This window comes from Chelon labrosus, assembly GCF_963514085.1.
Source record: "Chelon labrosus genome assembly, chromosome: 10".
Taxonomy (NCBI): Eukaryota; Metazoa; Chordata; class Actinopteri; order Mugiliformes; family Mugilidae; genus Chelon; species Chelon labrosus.
Window position 1 is genome coordinate 22,426,930 of NC_140360.1, and position 16,564 is coordinate 22,443,493.

General features: G+C 42.1%; 1 protein-coding gene across 2 annotated transcripts in view; it reads left to right on the plus strand.

Annotated features, from left to right (window-relative positions):
* Positions 1 to 620: 620 nt before the first annotated feature.
* The window catches only part of plekhg5b (pleckstrin homology domain containing, family G (with RhoGef domain) member 5b), a gene marked incomplete at its 3' end in the record, with an annotated part of 63,917 nt that continues 47,973 nt past the window's right edge, over positions 621 to 16,564 (plus strand). For both annotated transcript variants that reach the window (XM_084553394.1, XM_084553395.1), the window contains exon 1: positions 621 to 1,297. In XM_084553394.1, coding sequence (XP_084409520.1) covers positions 1,216 to 1,297 — 82 coding nt within the window. In that variant the 5' untranslated portion in view covers positions 621 to 1,215. The remainder of the gene's footprint in view (positions 1,298 to 16,564) is intronic.

A 16,564-nucleotide genomic window follows, 5' to 3' on the forward strand; every position in this document is an offset into this window, starting at 1 on the left:
TGGTAACATTGACATGCTGCTAATGTAAGTTAAGTTAGCTAATGTCAGCTAAACCCTGTGAGTTAATTAAAAAAATTAGCTGACATTAGCTAACTTAACTTACATTAGCAAGCTGCAGTTATAAAATATACTAGCAGTCACGTTCTGTTTGACAGAACCAACGGTTGTTTGCTAAGATATGGATTTAGTTTCAGTTTATTTATGTGTGGGAAATTTAACCTGATTCTTTTAAAAAAAAGTTTTCTTAAGATTTTGAGTGATTAAATCTTCTATTTTCATTGTTGTAAATGGCTATGTGATCCACCAGAACTGAACGCTTGACAGGGGCCTCTGGGGGTCTGTGGCCACGGGCATTCACCATTTTTCTTGGGTTTGTAGTGGCTCAGATATTTCAGTGGTTCATTCTGGAATTCATCCTTTTAATGTGTAATGGTACCAAGCTGACATTTTGAATAATTAGTTCACTTTCTCTGCCTGATGGTTGTGTGGGCAAAATCAGCCAAAAACTGAATGGAGTTCTGCTCAGTGCCGTTCAATATGTGAACGGTATCTCTGGCGCCTCTAGCGGCGACGTTGCGCCACTGGAGCGAGAAACTGCAGCTAGTCTTTGTAGATCCAGGTTGTCTGAATGAATGGAGGGGAACCGATGGTTAGTCATTGCAGGCGGCGGACACTGTGTGCTCAACTTCGGCTGCTCGTCGTGTAAAGTTGCTAGACGGAAATCCATCCACGGATCTGCAGCTTTAGAGGCCCAGAAGAAGATTTTTCCCTCGTAAATCGTATTCCTGCAGCGAGCGAGCTTCACCAACAAACATTTTTCGGTGGACGTCGAGGAGATTTCTTTTTGTGTGCAGCAGGCAACAGGTTATTTACAGCCCAGCCCTGCGTCCAGCCTGCAGTCGTACCTAAGCGGTCATTGTGTCGGTGTTAACTTTTCGTTGTTTGTACTGAGGGATGCGTGTTTTTTGCCCACTGTTTTCCGTGCATTCACCGTGTGATGTGAGCTGCAGCAACTGTGCTCGCCACCGACCAGATCCTACAGCCTGAGCGTGTTTAGAGGAGGTCGACCGTGGGGATTGAGAAGAAAATGACATAGAGGAGACTGAGAATCAAACATATCTGGCTTCGCTACATCTGAGTCTGCCTCATCGACAGACCGACCTGAGAGGAGCTGGTTTTGGTGGAGGTGCTTTCGACAAGAGGTTGCATGCATAGATGGTGCCAAACAAGTGGACCATGAATTCAGTTCTGCACAAATCGCCACCAAGGAGCTGGCTTGGGCTCAGATTACGACTCAGTAAGTAAAAATTCATGAGGTCAGCTATTGATCACCCCTTTCTTATTCATGCAGAATCTTACTCATGACATGATTAAAGTGAATCACCTGCATGCTTTAAGAAACACCTTGTGAAAGTCTTTACTGTGAGAGGTCAGATAGGAAAGGGGAACAGAGGAGCTCTCTAGACTTTGATCCTCAGTGACCGGTTCTTTGTTTCATGCTTTCCTCCAGTCATCAAAGTTAATAGCTGGATTTGGCAAGTGACCTGAGCAATTACCCCAGCTGGAGGCAGGGATATTTTAGTCAGACAGGACGGTACACTCAGATCTGAAACCCTCCACTTGATGAAGGGTCAGAGGACAACTCGTAAACACTCAGGTGGTGGATATAACCTTGCATAACCATTGAACAGAAAATCCTTTTTTTTTTTTTTCTTCTCATGTGCACAAAGTGATTCTCCCCGCGGATTTGCTTGGTTTATAGCAAAAGAAAAATACACCTTTCCCAACCTTTATTGACGAATTCACAGAGTAGAAAAAGATGACCAAGATTGCCCCACGTTTTCATCATTACAGCTCGCATCAATTCTGGTTTCGTTCATCTTTTCAAACATTTGTTTGAACAACTACCGCCATGTTTCTGTCCCTCCTGGAAACTCATCACCTGATGTTTATCCAACGTGGGGCAAACATGCACAGAACAAATGTATTTATTCCAGCCAGATAGAAACAATCTGATCAGATGTTTACATGGTTATAAGCTGCTAATGTCTTCCTATTGAAATTATTATGAAGGGTTTAGACCACCTATATGATTGGGCCAGTCTCTTCTGACTCAGGTGATTACATGTGACTGTTAATAGAATATTAGTGTCCATAGAAACGTAGCAGTTGACTACTTGTTCCAGCTCTAATCTTTCTCTCTCTTTCTTGTACATACACTTTCTATGTTCACGTGTGATGTATGCGGTTCATGCGTTCATGCCTTAAGTGAAGTAAGCATGGAGTTAAAGTTTAGCTGCCTTAATTGGTTGAGTCTGGAACCCTTCAGTGTTCCAGGCCACCGGAGTCTTAAACCCGTCTTAAACACACTGGTCTAATCTGGGAGCAGATGTCTTGTCTGGTCTCTGTCCTCCACTGAAAAACAAACAAAAAAAAAAAGAAGCTGACGAGAAATATCAGCTGTGTTCCCAATGATTCACTGTTGCCGTGTTAAAAAGTCATCACAAAAGGAAGGCCATGTGATCATCTGGTTTTGATGAATGCTGTGATGAATGGTTTAGTTTAAGTTTTTATTTTGGACAGCTGATCCACAAGCAGTCACAAATTTTATAGCTTTCATCTGCAGTTTGAATATTAGCTTGGCTTTGCAGGGTAGTGCCCCTGTCAAATTAGCTCTGTTTGTTTTTCTAAAGTTTGTTTACAATGATCAAAAAGCAGCAAATCAGTGAATAATCAATCCTTCAGACTCGCTGATAAATTTCAGTCTGCCAGTCGACGGCACTGTCCAAAAGACTACAAAGTCCACTTATTGACTTAAAGGACTTCTCATCCATGTAGGCTTCAGAGATGAGGTTCAAAGTTTGTTGTTGAACAGCAACTAATCTTCGTAGATGCTTTAGCTCATATGCCATGATCTTTAGTCTGGAGTTTTCATTAAGTTTTCTCAGTTGACATGAAATTGACCCACTGTTTGCTTCTGACTGGTCCGATCAACCAGAGGACTCCTACTCATGGTTACGTTGCTAACTTGCTAGTGGTTAGGCAAACTAATCCAGCTCTAAACGCCTTCGTCAATTAGGAAGAATAAAACTGAAAGCAGTACAGAAAGCACTGAGGAAATCATTGGCCGTCACTTCCACAGACAGCAAATGGGCTCGAGTAATGCTGGCTAGTGTAGTGGTAACATGAAGACGAGACAGCGTTACTAATGCTGGTAGCAGACACTACCAGCATTAGTAGTCTGCAAATCTTGGCAGAGATTGTGAAAAATGATTAGTCTTTTCTCCAGTTTTCATTTTTTTTGTATAGTTATTTCCTCAGCTGTGCACACATGTAGACTGTAAGTTTTTAAAAAATCCCCCACACGAGTTTTTAATGCTAATTAAATGTGCAAGTTTTGTCCCAAGTTTTTCTGTGGGAGTGGATCCATAGTGGATCAAGGTGGAACTTGACCAAGGGTCAACTGCAGAAGCTCAAAGGCGTTAAAGCCTTTTAAGGACTTCTGGGGCCCTGCTGGCTTTGAAGATGAAGTCCGTTCTTTAGTTTAGAAGACGCTTTGGAGCTTTTGTTCGCACCACATGCTCTTCATCTGCATGTGGAGTGTACATGTGGCGTTGTAGGTGAGGAGTTCCTTTCCTCTTTAGTTTACAGGCTGATGTTTTTTCTTTACCATTTGGAAACAATGGCAGAGAAAAAATGTCTGTCATATCACATGATCTTCATCTACAGCTTGAGTTTCCCCAGGTTGTACTCTCAAGGCAAAGGAAAAGATAGAACATCTGTATAAAAATAAACAGTTCCAGACTAACAACTAAATGGACCTCATGGTGAGATTAGTTTTTGTCAGTGGAGTTGTGGGGGTTTTAATCTGAAAAAGCTGCACAGCTCAGAGAACATGTGGATGGTCCAGTCTTTTCTGATGCAGTACTAGAGCCCAGCTAGACTAGTGTAATTTGTGTGCATATGCCATTGTACGTGTGTGTGTGTGTGTGTGTGTGTGTGTGTGTGCACCCGCCTGTGTGTTTGTGATTTTGGCTTGGCTCGTTGCTTGTTACAGTTCAAACTTCCTTCTTCAGACTGTCTTTCCATTGTTCCATTGCGATTTCCTTTCTCTTTTCCCCTCTTTGCATGTCTGCCTTTTCCTGATGGGAACCCAGGGCACTGTTTGCTCTGCTTTTTTGTTTTTTTTTCTCTCTCTCTCTCATCTTCTACTGTTCAGCAATAATTATAAATATTCTAGATTCATGTGCAATGTTGGATTCCGATTTTTCGCACGAGAACATTTGCGTGCTTTATGAAGGCCCTGCACTGCTTTTGATGTTGCTAAAACTACAGGCTCAGTAATAATTCATGGCTCTGGTGGTAAATTTGATTGAACTTCTGGTTTTAAAATGCCTAAAAGCGTTTTCTTGTACCACAGTAAATACTGGTCACCACTGCTTTAATGCAGCTTTTTTTTTTTTTTTTTTTTTTAATCTTGTTGAACTTGTAATAAAAATGGTCGTCCTTGTCTGTGACAGAAAATGTATTTCCTTCCTCGTATCTCATGATTTCTGCACTGTGTTTCCTGCATGAGGGTTTAACCACAGCAGGCGAGTTCATAAAGGGCCCCGGACACTGAGACCTTTTCATTAAATTTAGAGCCATCAAATTTGCCACATATGTGTATGGAAATTTCACTTCAAGTGTCCTGTTTATGTCCCCTCTGAAAACTGCTCTTTGTTGTTTCTCCACTAACTGACAGCTCTTCACAGTCCTTGTGACATTGTGCTCTGCTAGCTTTTAGTCCCTGATGCATTTTCTGAGATAGTTTTTGATTCACTGCCCTTCCTTGACTACAACCCTCAGAAGGCCCATGTTCTCTGATGAGTCACAACTGTTTTGGAGGCACAAGAGACCCCTATACATTAGGATAGGTCATAATGTTATGCCTGATTGGTGTATTATTACACTGTCAATGTTGCTGTTTATATTTACAGATGAGGTCATTGTCTTGATCATGCACACAGCTGGGGACTTATTTTCCTTCCCTTCTCCTCTCACGCATCTTTCCCCATCTTCCATTTCTCTTACAAAGAGCTCCCGGCTCTAGGAAATGGCTCATAGTGAACAGAAGCTGATACTGTTCTTATTCTCTTTAACTCCAGCTCTTCTTACACTTATTCACGGGACTTTGTATAGTTGTTGTCCTCGTTTTATGCTACATTGCTCTACAGCTGCAGCATGTTTCTTAGGTTGACATTTCAGATGGTGTATTGCATTTTGCCTTGAGGTGGATCCTGTCCCACTGTGCTGTTTTGCTTCCTCATACAGGGAGCGAACTGTTGGGCTCTGCTTTGCATTTTCAATCCGTTTGCAGTTTAACCTGCTACAGACTTGCGTTGTTGGTCATTGGTCTGACTAGACTTTTCGTTTTTTAATACATGAACCACACCAGTTAGCTAACTGTAATTTAACTTCTGTTAAAAAGCCCTTCTAGTGCTGTTAGAGCCTAATCGTGTAGTTTTCAGATCAACCGTGAAACTGTGCTGTAGATAATTAAAGAGTCTACTTTAAGTTTGCACACACACACACATACACCTTCTTCAACCAGAAACATAACTGCAAATGTTTATCGCTGAATGTGTCCTTCCACACGTATAACCTCCACCCTGGCTAAATGACTGTTTATGCGTATTGCAGCCTTCCACTTGACAATAACTGTACTTTTAGGGAATAAATGTTTTTGGTTCCCGTCAAGTCTGTTATTGGGTTCTCCAAGGTAGCCCCCTCTGCAATTTCAACCAGATTGTTTCAATTATGGGATTATTCATATCAACAAGTTGAAGAGTGGTTGTTTGTCCCTCTGAACTCCTCGTTTAAGGATGGACTGTCAAATTACACGATGTCTCATAGTGATTCACTCGGTGGGGATGGTGCTGCACATGGACTCCTGCAAAGACTCTCATGGCTAATAAACTGCTGATCCATTTACTTTTTAGACTGAGCTGCATAATGTCTCATACAATTTATATTAATTGATTCATGGTTATGAAATGTTGAAAAAGTCCCTCAAAATCCAGCATCATCAGATATCTTCATACATTTCATTTAAATGCAGTGACACAGAGAAAAGCGGCAGATCCTCACACCAAGAAGGCCTGAGCGCATCAATTATCCTAATAGTTTCAGACGGTGCAGACTAATCTCTTCGTTATTACAGCTCTTCATTACGCTCAGATAAATTCTAGCATTGTCATTGTTAGCGTGTTAGCATGCTGACAGGTGTATTCAGCTCAAAGCACCTCAGTCTCTCAGATCTGTGCACCGACTGTGTTCGGCGTCTCACAGCCGTCTGTCTGTCAGCATCTGAAGGGAGAGTAGCCTGACAAATTGTCTTCACCAAGGTGACTGACTGAGAAATGTGTGGGCTAAATATAGTTAGTACATTGAGTAGATTATTTCTGTACTGATATTTTTATTGATTAGAGAGCACGGGACACTACACCGCTCACCAGTAACTCAAAATAGAAGAAAACATAGGCGTCTGGGGTGATGTGCATCTTATCTGAGTCTCTGCGTTCCTGCTGATCAAGCTGTGCAGCTAATAAAATAACAAGGCTGTAGATAAAGTGCACTACAGAGTTGCGGGAATATTTTTTTGAAGTGAGTGATGATTCTATATCATTTGCATTTTGAAGCACCGACACGGAGAACTTTGAACTACTTTGCCGGTGAAGGGTTAACCCTGGCCTGTTTGATGGGCCACCTTGCTAAATATAACCCCAGACTCCTCCACATGGGCACACACAAGCCTTAAACTGCGCTCCCTCTGTCAACACTCCGGCTCACACACTTTTTTCCTCCCACAGCGCGCACACTCCAGCAGGCTCATTTACAGTCTTGTCGTACTGCAGCCGCTCACACGCTCATTTCTCAACACACCATTAATACTTAAGTGAGTGTGATTCGGTTGAGAAGCCAGCTCGTTCAGGCTCGGCACGCTTGAGGGCTATGCCTGCTGCTGTTTCTGTCCTGCACTAAAATAAATTACAAGTAGAGGAGTTTTAGTATGTAGAATAAGTCAGATATTTTAATTAGAAAACCAGTGCTATATTAAAAGAAAGGTGAGACATTTTGGAAAGTTTGCTTATTGCTGAGAGTATGATGAGAAGATTGACACTGCCCTCAGGAGCCAGGAGACGATTAGCTTAGCATGAAAGCTGGAAACATTTAGCCTGGCTTTGTCTAAAAGTAGCAGCCGACTATACCTCTAAGGTTCACTAACCATACAAAAATCTAAAAATAAACAGAAATTGTGGTTTTATGTAGAATCATGGCCTGTCACTATTTCCCGGTAACCAGCAGAAGGTTGCAGTAACTTCCGGTCATCGCCAGCTTTCCAAGGAACCAACAGAGACTGCTTAAAGCCACAACTTAGGGATTGCGAAACCTAGTGTGTCAGATTTAATTTAAACTTTTGGACGGATGTGGACAGCTGTTGCTCAAGTCGTATAATTGGTCTTCCTCTAATCAAAAAGCTGGCGGTTAGATACCCAGTTCCTCCACATGCTGAAGTGTCCTTGGGTGAGGACCCAAAGGTTGCTCAGGCATAACATTAAAACCACCTGCCTGATATTGTAGGTCTCTCTTGCACCTCCAAAACACTGACTCTGACTCATCAGAGAATGGACATGGACCTTCTGAGGGTGTCCTGTGGTGTCTGGTAACAGAATGTTGTTAGTGGGGGCCTTTGGGTCCTATGGGTTGAGGGGAGGGGCCTCTGATCATCCCACAGATACTTGATCAGTTTGGGATCTAGTGAATTTGCAGACCAGGTCAACACCTTGTGCTGTTTTTGATGTTTTTTGAGTTAAAACGTTTAACCGTGTGTGTGCCTGTGTCAGGCTGCATCCTGCTGGGGATGGCTGCTGCCATCAAGGAGTGTCATTGCTATGGGGTAGGGGTGCCTGGTCTGGTCTAGGTGGGTGCTACATGTCTAAGTAACATCAACATGAATGCCAGGTCCAAAAGTTTCCCAGCAGAACACTGAGTTGTCACAAAATGGTCAATGTTATTCACTTCTCCTGTCTGTTGTTTTAATGTTGAGGCAGATCGGTGTACTGACAACATACTAGTCTACACCCTCCAATAATCTTTGTACTACCAGAAGACTGGTTTGATTCTTGATTGAGGGCTGCTTAAATGCCGTATTCCAAGTTAGCACGGTTGTAGCTCAAATCTACATATCCACATCCAACTTTACATGGTGCTAATCCTTCAAATGGGTTTTTATGTACTTTATAATTCAAGCAAATAATAATTTGGAACATCTAGTCTATTGATTTTATATATGAAGCTCTGTTAATAATGGGGAGTGCTGCTTAGCTTACGAAACTGGTTGTATAATGTCCTATGTGTTTCTGGAGGAGTCTTTGTTATGTCTGGTGAAATAAGCCTGATGATTTTGTAGCGATTACATCAGAGCTATTTTTGCTTGGACTTGTGACCTAACTTTTTTTTTTGGGAGGAACCCTGAGGTGGGGTTTGAAAGATGAAAAGGCTTTTGAGGCCGTTTGGGAGTTTTACCCTTACTTTTAATTTTAAAAATGGTCTTTTTAAGGCCCCAAGGTTTTGAAAGTAAAATTGCTGGAATATCCCTGTAAAACCTTGAAAATTATTCAGAGATCTTGGCTGTGAAATGGTGGTATGATACGGTAGATATCAATGTTAGTATAAGAAGTAGACTCACCTACATTGACTGAACTTGAACATTGTCAGTAAACACACCCTATACCTCCATAAATATGCCTTAAGCCCTGTCCACATGTAAAGAGAGTTGCTCGTCGTCTGTCTCCTTGTACCTAACAATTGATTTGAAGTTACATGTAGTGGTCGCCTGGGTAACCCTCTTGTTTATTTCCCACCCCAAATGTTGAGGTACACAAGCAGAACATAAAAATATTGCTAGTGTATGGACGAAGCCAGCTCCTTCCTACCATCATTGTCCCGTACTTAAAGAAAATATTGATAATGGCAACGCTGATTCATCTGGGTTCAGTGGACTTTCCAAGCATGCAATCAGCATGGGGAATTTGGTGCTAGGAACTTAAGTTGTGGACTGTGTTTGATTGCGGTCAGCTTCTGGAGCTTTGTGTTTAGTCAACTGTATCAGACGCTCTCATTTGTTATCACCTCCGTTGCGTTTCCTTAAAGTTTAGATTAGTTCAACTCGCCTACTTTGCGTGTCCCAAAATATTTTCACCTATTATAGCTACAACTCACTGAATTTTATTAATGTGGTCTCTTGTCACCACATGGCTGCTAGTCCTTCCTGTGTGGACGCCCCTATAGACTCTCGCAGTGGAACAAATGTGTGTTTTTGTTGTATTGGGGCCATAAATATTCTCTGTGTGAGATCAGATCAAAATGCTTTTGAATATGAGTATTTGTCCCTTAATGGAACAGGTATTTTCTGACCTTGCCATGGCCAAAAGAAGTGTCTTTGTATTAAACGCTGGTCTGATGGATGGTGATGAAAGCGAGGCTGTCTAATACGTCCTCTTTGTTTCTGTAGTAGGTGGAAATTGGCCCTTGTATTTGCAGCCCGGTTCTCATGCTGCACGACTGCTCTCTTCATTAAAAGGGAAGCTGCGTGCTCAAAGCTGCTTCAGATTATTACCATATGTCTGCAAAGCCCAAAGCTGAGCAGCAAACCGGCTCCCATCCTACCCTCTAATTTCTTATCCCAAAATTGGACATGTGGGTCGCTATGTGTGACAACGTCCCTCCCTTCCCCCGGCCGGCGCAGTACATTCTCACAGTATTTCTTCTCCCATTTTAGATGCGTAATAGCAGTGCATCAGTCTTCCAAGCAACACTTGGGAAATATTATGCCTTGACTTGGGATATGGGATATCTGGCTGCATGTTGTTTTAACCCTTCAGCTGTTTTTTAAAGATATTTGAGAAGTGGAGTGCATTGTCTCGGTTAAGGAGTTTGTAACAAGACGCCTTTTGCTCGTTCTGCAAGAGGCCATGTGTGCATGATTGTACCTCCTCAGAAATAACTGAGCTCATTCTCTACAGAGCTGGTGCATTCATAAAAGCGAATAAATCTTCCGGGAGACATAAAGGGCGCGGGCACTAATTAATGCAGAAAAATGTCGGCCTTTTACAGTTTGAGCAAAACATAAAGAAAGTCCACTCTGGATGTAGGAGGGGGCTTAAAAGAGATCTTTGTGTCACCCAGTCCAAAAGCCATTGGCCCAGATTGCCCGTCCCAGCATGCAACTCACCTCTGCATGAATACAACACTTGTCTAATGGAGTGGGCAGAAAGCCCCCCTATTGCCAGGAGATCCTACACAGGGCTTTAACATGAGCAGCTTGACTCAAACACAGTTTTGTACAGTTGAAGAAACTTTGCCATGGATAATATCGAGGCTCAGAGAAGGCAGCAGCAAAGGAAATGCTACTTGGTCCTGGAGATAACATTGCAGCACCTTTTAGCACTAGGGCATCTGTAATTTGGTCAGGAATAGCTTGGTTAAATGGATTAGAAGAGGGCAGCATTTGGTGCTTGACAGCTCCATGTGGGTGGCTTTCAGTGCATGATTAGTGGAGGACCTAAAAATCTACCGGATCAACGGGAAGAGACACTGAACAGAAGGTTCACAGACATGTATTAGTGTTTGATTTGTGGAGAGAAGAGGGATCAGTTTCAGTATTGCTTGTTGCCTGCCTAAGTCTTGGCTGTTAAAACCTGGATGGCAGTGGTAAAGCTTATTCCACTTGTAGAATCGATGCTTTTGTCCACTGGAGATGTAATGGATTGTACTTGAGGGAGGTCTGTTTGCTCACTTTGTCTGCCCCAGAGGTACGATCAGATCAGACTCAGACGGTTCAAAGCAAGTTTTGTCAATTGCAAGCTGGGTCAAGTAATTCTGCAGTTGGAGATTTTGAATGAACATATTGAGTTTAAAACCGAGTTGGCTGGAAAGAGTAATCTTTAAAGATGGTCGATGGGAATGGTGTGAAGTTTAGATTGTTATGTTCCGAGGCATTGCGGGCTGGTTAGACTGAGCAGTTCTGTTTTAGGGTAATGATTTTAACGCTTATATTCCTCACTACGAAGTGGTAGCTGCTTGAAGAAGTGACCATGTTCCTGTACTGGAAGAAGCGTGGTGCGTATGAGCTGGAGGCTGCACCCTCATCGCTCAGTCAAGTGGGAATGGAGCGCTACTCTTGGTCGTCATCCCTGGACGTCATCCATGATCTGTGTGGTAAGCTGGGGAATGAGGTGGCTCTGGATTGGATTGGTTTCTGCCCCTCAATCCATTTTACTCAGCATTATTTGCAGTGAATTTAATGTGGCACATTTAAAAAGTGCTTTGAAAGAATTTATGACTAAAAATAAATGATAAAAGGTGAAATCTACGAGTAAATAAGTCATAAATGTTTGTGTGTGTGTGTGGGTGTGTGTGTGTGTGTGTGTGTGTGTGTGTGTGTGTGTGTGTGTGTGTGTGTGTGTGTTTGTGTGTGTGGGTGTGTGCGTGTGTGTGTGTGTGGAATTAAACAACTGGACTGAATTGGACAATTTGGAAAACTGCCCGTATGCAGTATATAACTGTGACTTGAATTTTTAGACAGCTAAAATAAAAAAAGCGCATCTGTGTCCAAACATACATGGACCTAACTGTTTATAAAAATACATATTATATCCTGAGATGTCTCATCTTTTGCAAACGTGTACTTTGTGCAGTAGGACGTTGGCCTCAAATTTATCTTGTGTTTACTGATAATTAGCAGAAATTAGCTCGGAATCACACTAAGACATGCTAAGCTGCAGCACATTAGCTTTGTCATTGTGCGTATGTTAGCATGCTTTTGTTAGCATGTAGCTGAAAGCAGTGCTGGGCCTAAATAGCATCTCTTTGCATTACTCAGTAAACTGGATAAATAAATGTGAACACTGTGTGTAATTCAGTCCTGCTCCATTAAGTCTCGTCCTCATTCATCAGACACGACTCTGGAAATGCTTTATCAAGACGTTACGATGTTGTACACAACGGTTGTGCAAGCACACGATCTGGTTCAGTTGCATTTTCAGCTAAGTATTTCAGCCCCATCATGGAAAGGTTTTCTTTCCATTGCTCTGTTCTTCCGTGGAAAGCACTCAGTGACCTGGCATGAAGACAGCCACACATGAGGTAGTAGAGAGGGAAAGAGCGGATGAGACTAGCTACACGGATGAAATATTTACCAGTGAAGAAGTGCATAGCTGAACTGAAACGCTTCCCTGTCTCCTCTCAGTGCTTTTTTGATGTGGCACAGGGGCACTTGCTTTCCGCTGTGCCGCCCGATTTATGCCATTAGTGAAAGGGAAGTGATAACACAGGGCTTCGGAGGAATGTTCTTCATCCTGTGCTCTCTGCCAGCCAGCCTCTTGGAAACCCAGCTACTTTCTGGTCAGCTTGCCTGCTGAGGCAGACCTGCTTGGCAGATAATGAAGAGGGAATGAGAACAGTGAGGCTTTGATCCTCACCTTTTGGCCATCTCTGCAATTAAGACCCGAGCTTCTACTGAAAACGTTTCTCTTTTCTGTTTTAGCGCTCAGCTTATCAGCGTTAAAATATTGTCCACGTCCTCAAAAGGGAATCCAGCGTTGGACCGATTTATCAAATGTAAATCATTCTGATTCTCCTGTTGCTTTTGAACGTTAAAAATAAGACTAAGAATCTGCATGAGTGCTACTCTGTGAGGGTGTTCCAGGGCAAAGTGGTGCTACAGTTTTCTATGAATCTGTCTATTTTAAGAGGGACAATGCTAACATGCTGATGTGAAGGAGGTATATTTGCCATCTTAGCGTAGCGTGATAACATTTGCTGATTAGTGCAACTGAGCCTGATCAGAACACCAGAGTCGACAGAAAAAGATGATCACAGAGTCATCACAGTTATTATGGGTCGTCCTGTGGAGTTTGCGGATAAATGTCTGTACAAAATGGCCGCCCAATAGCTATCAAGAAATTTCATTTAAAATTTAGCCAACTGACGCCTATTGAGTCTAGCTTTGGTGGTTGTGCAAGTACAAATTTGTAATTTTACCTGCCTAGCTGAAATAGGGCAGTTTTGTAATGGAGAAGACTGAGTAAGTTGTCCCGGAGGATTTAAGTTCTAATGTAAATTTTGTCATCTGCCCACAGCTGCAGGAGTCTTTGCAGACGTCCACACAGGCCCAAACTTGTGACTGTGCAGACAGTCTGCAGTAAATGCACTGGAGGTTTGCTTTGTGCACCGCCTATTCAGATTAAACAGTTGCACAAACCATATGCTTGTTTGACTTTTTCATGTTGTTCTCCAAATAGAACAAACAAAGGAGCTCGTCTTCGTGCGGTCAAGGGGTAGCTGTCATTTTTTGTAGTGCGCCTCTCCCTGATTGTAGTATGTATAACAGTCTCTGAACAGCTGTCTTTAGCCTGAAGCGAGGGTGCTTTTGCTGTTTTTAATCACAGAAGTCATAGACAGTGAGTAACTTGTTGAAAGGCCTTAATGAATCTTGTCTGTCCGTTTGCTGTAAACATTTGATCGTGAAGGAACGGTGTTGTCTGTTATCTTTGTCTTTTTTTATCATAACTTATCATTAGTTTTTGTCACTGACTTGGTATGAAGAGGAGGTCAAAGGTTTTTCAAAGTACAGTTTTGAAGCTCAGAGTTGTTGAGCTGTGGCAATTACCCATCTTGGCATTGTCTTCTTCTCTTCCTAACTGTAGTTAGTTCAGAAACGAGCAAAGAGGTAGAGTGTAAGTGGAGTGGTGGCCCTGACTTTATGCAAAACTTTAAGCCTTGATATAATTTAAACTTCTGTTTATATAAATATTCAACCCACTGCTGTCAAGGATGGAGGAACTGGCAACAGAGATCAAAACTATTTTCTGTGTTGGACTGAAAAGTTGGAAATTTCCACGAGGATTGACTCGCATTTGGAGCCAGCCTCAAGTGGTAATTTGAGGAACTGCAGTTTTTTTTTTTTCCATGTTAGCTTGGTCTTTCACCTCCCGAGGTTGCTGCTTGATTCCTTCTCAGCTCACCTCTCGTATGCTAAGTACACCCTGGCATTCCTCAGGTCATACTCAGCCACGGGTTCCAGTAACAGCAGAACATACCTCTGTTTTGCCTAATGATAAGCCCCCATGTAAAGCCCATAAAAAGAAATCCCGACACAAAAGGCCACACTATTATATAATAATAACTCGTACTTGACCAGTTACTGTACTTTCTGACATAAATGCTCCCAGAAATTCAAGCTATGCACTAATCCCCTCATGACAGTTCTTAAAAATGGTGACAGGGTTTTAAGCTAATACTCTGCTTTGATGTAAAAGTCATGTACCGCAGATTGCCAGATATGCATGGAAAAACTTTAAGGAGTGTTGTTTTTTTGTTTTGTTTTTTTGTTAAAAATTTTATAACGAGTCAGCAGAGTAAATAAGATATTTGTTTTTTTCCATCTTGTAAATTGAAAATTGTTGACTGCTCCAACACCCCGTCTTTGGAACAGTTTACACTTGTTGTTCTGAGGTTTTCAGTTTTATACACAGCGACCTTGGGCTTGCTCAGATGTGGTGGAGGAGGGAGCAAGATGGAGGGAGGGAGCTGGAAAGTGTGCGATCCACATGTGTGTGTGTTTTAACCACTATGGGGGTAAAACAACATTAAGCAGAAGGCCTGAGTTCTGCCCCCACTGCCACTGAAGCCTCGGCATTAGAAACAGCTGCAACCTGCTTGTGTTTTAATGTCTGCTCACCAGGCCCAGACTAATCCACCTGTAGACGAATATGGTGGGGTTTCAGTGTCAAAGCTCTGGGCTGTTATTCATTGAACATGACCCTTTGGTCATCACTAGCCATGATTGAAATGTAAACTTAGGCATTAATATGGTTGTGGTTACATTAAGTAACTAAAAGGCATTGAATAACAAACACTATATTTCCTACATTTCCTAGACTGATACCACTGACATATCTGTGCTCACAACCAAAAGAAATGATTAGCTTGGCGTACAGACTCTAGTCATGTGGGTCTTAGGTGAGCACAGATGTCCCTATAAAATCTCCCCACCAGTCGTTTAGAACAGAAGAAGCTACTTGGATGAGCATTGACACATCTTAAGGTACCCCAACATGTCCAGATCCCTTTGTTTCTGCTTTGTGTTATTTGGACATAGCTTAGCGTGACTATTTCTTTGCTGTTAGCGGTGACTACTTGTTTGAAGTCACGCATCCAACTGAAACTCCACAATGCCATTTCTCCTGACTAATACCACATAAAGAGTAGTTTAATTTTTTTATACTTTTTTTTTTAATGGACATGCTAACTTTGGATAGAGCCCAGCTTGTTGTTCCTCCTGCTTTGTGCTAATCTAAGCTAGCAGTTGTCATTCAGCTCAATACAGGACATTATATAATTTATTGACCATTCAGAGGAGTATTCTTCTTCTCATTTCAAAATAAGTACATTTCCCCAAAAGTTGAACTGCTCCATTCATGTTAGCTTCTGTTGATACGAAAGCAAATTTAAAGGAACAACAATTTTTCAGTATTAATGGACAAGCAACCATTTGGTTTGGAAACCAACAACACCCATACTATACTGCAATAATAATAATAACAGCACGATAGTATTTACATTCAGACAGTTCTTATTCATCTCTCTCCATCTCTTATCCATAACATGCTACCTTTTCTGTCTGCTGGCCTGCATGTGCTCATATGGCTATTTCTTTGCCAGCTTTCGCTGCTCATCTCAAAATCTACCTGCCTGCCATCTGTGTTCGTCTCCCAGGGCTCCCTTCATAACTATCTCCTGGCGAGGAGGTGTATGTTACATTACATTCAGGGGCCTGGGGTTGTGGGGGCAGCAAAGCCTCTAAAAAAAAAAAAGCATAATGTGCAGATGAAGAGAAGAGGCAAAGCCTGAGCAAACACAAGAAGAAACTCAGTCCTTTCTCCGTGTGCCATGGTGAGACCTCACCAAACAGAAGCATTCTTAACATTCCTCAAAAAAAACATGGAGAAGGCTTACGGCTAAACATGTTCTCGGCACAGCCTCTCCCCACCTTTGTTGTGGTGATGCTTCGAGTTAGGGAGTATGACTAAAGAACTGTACACGGCATGAGGCGGTGGTGGTGGTGGTGGTGGTTGAGCATTCTGCATTTAAAACCTTATTTAACCTGCATTTTAAATGACCATTGGATAAACCCTTGTCTTCACCAGCATTTGTCCAATCATAGCTTAGCAACCATAACTAAGCAGAGGAGGCCTGTCAAGATTTGGGGCTTTAATAAGAATGGCACTTCATATCATAAGAATTCAGTGGCTATCAGGATCTTTTTTTTAGTCTAAAAAGAGACTACCTCCAAAGTGTAATTAATGGATTTAACAGCTTGTTTGTCTGCTCTAATGTAATCCGCTAATGTTACCAAGTCTGCCTAAGTAGCTTTCTATTAACGTTGGTAATCCAGTTTACTCCAGTGCCAAGGAGTTCCTGATGAAATTACTACATTGGTTAGTTTGCTTACATGATC